Below are 3,288 nucleotides of genomic sequence, written 5' to 3'. Positions count from 1 at the left end.
ACTAGGAACCCATAGTCGAACTCGATACTTAACCATGCCATCCTCGACTGAATATAACATGTTGCCTCTCGATTCATCTCGTTGTCTCTATTTCTGCAGTTGCTCATCGCTAGACTGTCCGGCTCGAATTCTATCTCGTAGAGTGGAATGCACTGTCAATGTAGTGAGATTAGGGGCCTCTCCCCTAGTATAAACTTCAAGATCGAAGCGGTGAATTTCCACTTGTAGAGGTCTCTGTATTGTTAAATGTGCCAAGACTGTCTCCTTTTTAATCAAAGCGTCCGCAACTACATTAGCCTTTGCCGGGATAGTAGCTAATGTCACAGTCGTAGTCTTTAACAAGCTCTAGCTACCGTCTTTGTTTCATATTCAAGTCCTCTTGAGTGAAAAAATATTTAAATATCTTGCATTTCTCACCATACAAGTAGTGCCTCCAGATTTTCAATGCAAATACGACTGTTGCAAGCTCTAGATAATGCATCTGATAATTCTGTTCATGTATTTTAAATTTTCTAGACGCATATGCTATGACCCTCTCATGTTGCATAAGAACTGCACACAATCCTATCTTCGAAGCATCAGTAAATACCACATATTCCCCTTTCTCTCTCGGAATAGCTAAAACTGGCGCTGTAGTGATTGCTTACTTCAACTAATCAAAGCTATTTTGACACTCTGGTTCCCATAAAAATTTCACATTCTTCTTTGTCAATGAAGTCAGGGGGTACTGCAATGGGCGAGAAACCCTTGATGAACTTACGATAGTAGCCAGCTAAACGCAATAAACTACGTATTTCCATAACACTTTTAGGCACTTGCCACTGATTAACTGACTCGAAATTAGATGGGTCGACCTCTACTCCTTCTTTTGACACAATGTGACCTAAGAATGCCGCCCTCTCTAACCAAAACTCACATTTGCTGAATTTCGCATATAATTTTCGCTCTCGTAATACTTGCAAAGTCATCCTCAAATGCTGATCATGCTCCTCACGGCTCTTGGAATAGATCAAGATATCATTGATGAAAACAATAATGAACTGATCGAGATTCGATTGAAATACGTGATTCATGAGATCCATAAAGATCGCTGGAGCATTATTCAATCCAAAAAGACGTCACTAGAAAATCATAATGCCCATAACGCGTTCTGAGCGCCTTCTTGTGCACATTCGCCTCTTTCACCCTAAATTGATGACATTCAGATCGTAAATCTATCTTCGAAAATACCGAAACTCCTTGTAACTGATCAAATAAGTCTTTGATTCGAGGTCATGGATACTTATTCTTCATTGTCACTCTATTCAACTCTCTGCAGTCGATGCACAGTCTCATAGCCCCATGCTTTTTTTTCACAAATAACACTAGTGCGCCCATGGAGATAAACTATGGCGAATAAATCCTTTGTCTAGCAGCTCTTGAATTTGATCTTTTAATTTCTTCATTTCTGCAGGTGCTAATTGATATGGTGCCTTATAGATCGGCACAGTATTGGGCATCAACTCAATAGCAAATTCTACTTCTCTTTCAGGTGTAATACCATAAACTTCATCAGGGAACATGTCCGGAAAGTCCTTAAAAACCTCCACATCCTCGATAAATCGACTGTCAATGTCGGGTGCATATATAATACTACCAAGAAAACCTTGGCAACCCTTTTGAATAAGCTTCCTTGCACACGTGTATGAAATAATATGCGACATTTGATTGTTTTGCGCCGCCTCAAAGATAAATGTTTTCCCACTTGGTGGTCTAATAGATACTGTCCTCCGCCGAAAATCCATAGTGGCCCCATTCAGTGTAAGCCAATCCATGCCCAAAATAATATCGAACTCAAGCATAGGTAGTACTATATGATCCGCTCGTATAATATTCTTTTGCAATTTAAGTTCCACATTCTTAACCACGCTACTAGAAACCATATGTTCGCCTGAAGGCACTGTAATTCTGAATCCTGACTCTATGTCTACTGGTAGGATTCTCAATTTCTTCACGAATGATTCAGATATGAAAGAATGCGTAGCTTCAGAATCTAGTAAAGCGTAGGTAGCTATTCCTGTTAGCAATATTCGTCCTAATAAAATTTGTATTAATATCGATTGCAGCCATAACGTTTAGAAATTTTATATCATCTAGGCCCTTCTAGTTTTCCTTATTAGCATTTCAACCCTTTAGATTTTTTAAAATTACCAATTGGTCCCCTTTGAAATTCAAAAATTGCTATTTGAGTCCTAGGAGATTTCGAAATTGCCAATTAACCCCTTAAGCTTTTGTAAATTGCTAAATGACCCCTTAAATTTTGAATTTGCAATTAAGCCCTAAGAATTTCGAAACTTCTAATTTTTTCTCAACATTTTTTGGAAATTGCAATCTAATCCCTTAGGTTTTTGAAACTGCTAGTGGCCCCCTAAGATTTCAAAATGTTGCATTTTAGCCATTGGAAATTTTGAATCCACTATCTCTTTCCTTTTGTAAATTTTAATTTGGCCCCAAAATTTCAATCTTCTACAATTTGGTCCCACTAGCTAGTGTTTGCAAGAATTCTATTTCCTTAAACCTTAGAACATGCAATTCTAAGTCATCTACTTCAATGCATCTCGATTTAATTCTAGCATACATGCTTTTATCTTTAAGCAGTGAAGCAATAATAAACACATATATAGTCGGAGTACCTATAATAAGCGTAGTGTCTGGCTCCGCTTGCTTAGCATTCATCACATATGCCCTTCCAGTCGTAGGTTGCTTGAGCTTTGGGCAGTCGCCAGCCTTGTGTCCCATCTTTCCGCACTTGAAGCACTTGTAAGCTCCCTACATGCACTTGCTGTAATGATGACGATTGCACTCCTTGCATTGTGGCTTCTCATATTTCTTCAGGACATTTTCTCTAGGTAGTTTTCCTTGTGGTTTTGGTGGTCCCTGCCGCTTAGGTGGTCCCATATAAGGCTTCTTATTATGCTGACTAGCTTGTTGGGCACGAGTCCTCTTGCGCTGCATCTCCCAATCAATATCCTTCAGTGACTGCTCGGCTCGAAAAACTTTAGCAACAGCAGTAGTATAATCATTAGGATTAGTGCGCATCACATCGCGACGGATCGTGGGCCTCAATCCATAAAGGAAGTGTCGTAATTTCTCAACAGCATTCATAATCAAGGGCACAAAATGACATCCCCTATCAAACTTCTACACAAACTCGGAAACTAATGAATCCCCCTGTTGGAGACTCATGAACTCCCTCTTAAGCCTAGAATGAACTTCAGAAGTAAAATATTTATCGTAGAATACCATCTT

General features: G+C 39.2%; 1 protein-coding gene across 1 annotated transcript; it reads right to left on the bottom strand.

The window, feature by feature from the left end:
* Window positions 1-1,364: 1,364 nt before the first annotated feature.
* LOC142532302 (uncharacterized) lies at window positions 1,365-2,778 on the bottom strand. Its single transcript, XM_075638621.1, has 2 exons — window positions 2,673-2,778; window positions 1,365-2,074 (listed from the first exon to the last, which is right to left on the bottom strand). The coding sequence occupies exons 1-2, from the start codon at window positions 2,776-2,778 to the stop codon at window positions 1,365-1,367; spliced, it is 816 nt and encodes a 271-aa protein (XP_075494736.1).
* Between the last annotated feature and the right edge of the window lie 510 nt (window positions 2,779-3,288).

Source organism: Primulina tabacum, chromosome 18 (assembly GCF_025594145.1).
Source record: "Primulina tabacum isolate GXHZ01 chromosome 18, ASM2559414v2, whole genome shotgun sequence".
Classification (NCBI taxonomy): domain Eukaryota; kingdom Viridiplantae; phylum Streptophyta; class Magnoliopsida; order Lamiales; family Gesneriaceae; genus Primulina; species Primulina tabacum.
Note: the sequence above shows the minus strand (reverse complement) of the source record. Positions and strands in the feature narration are given on the sequence as shown.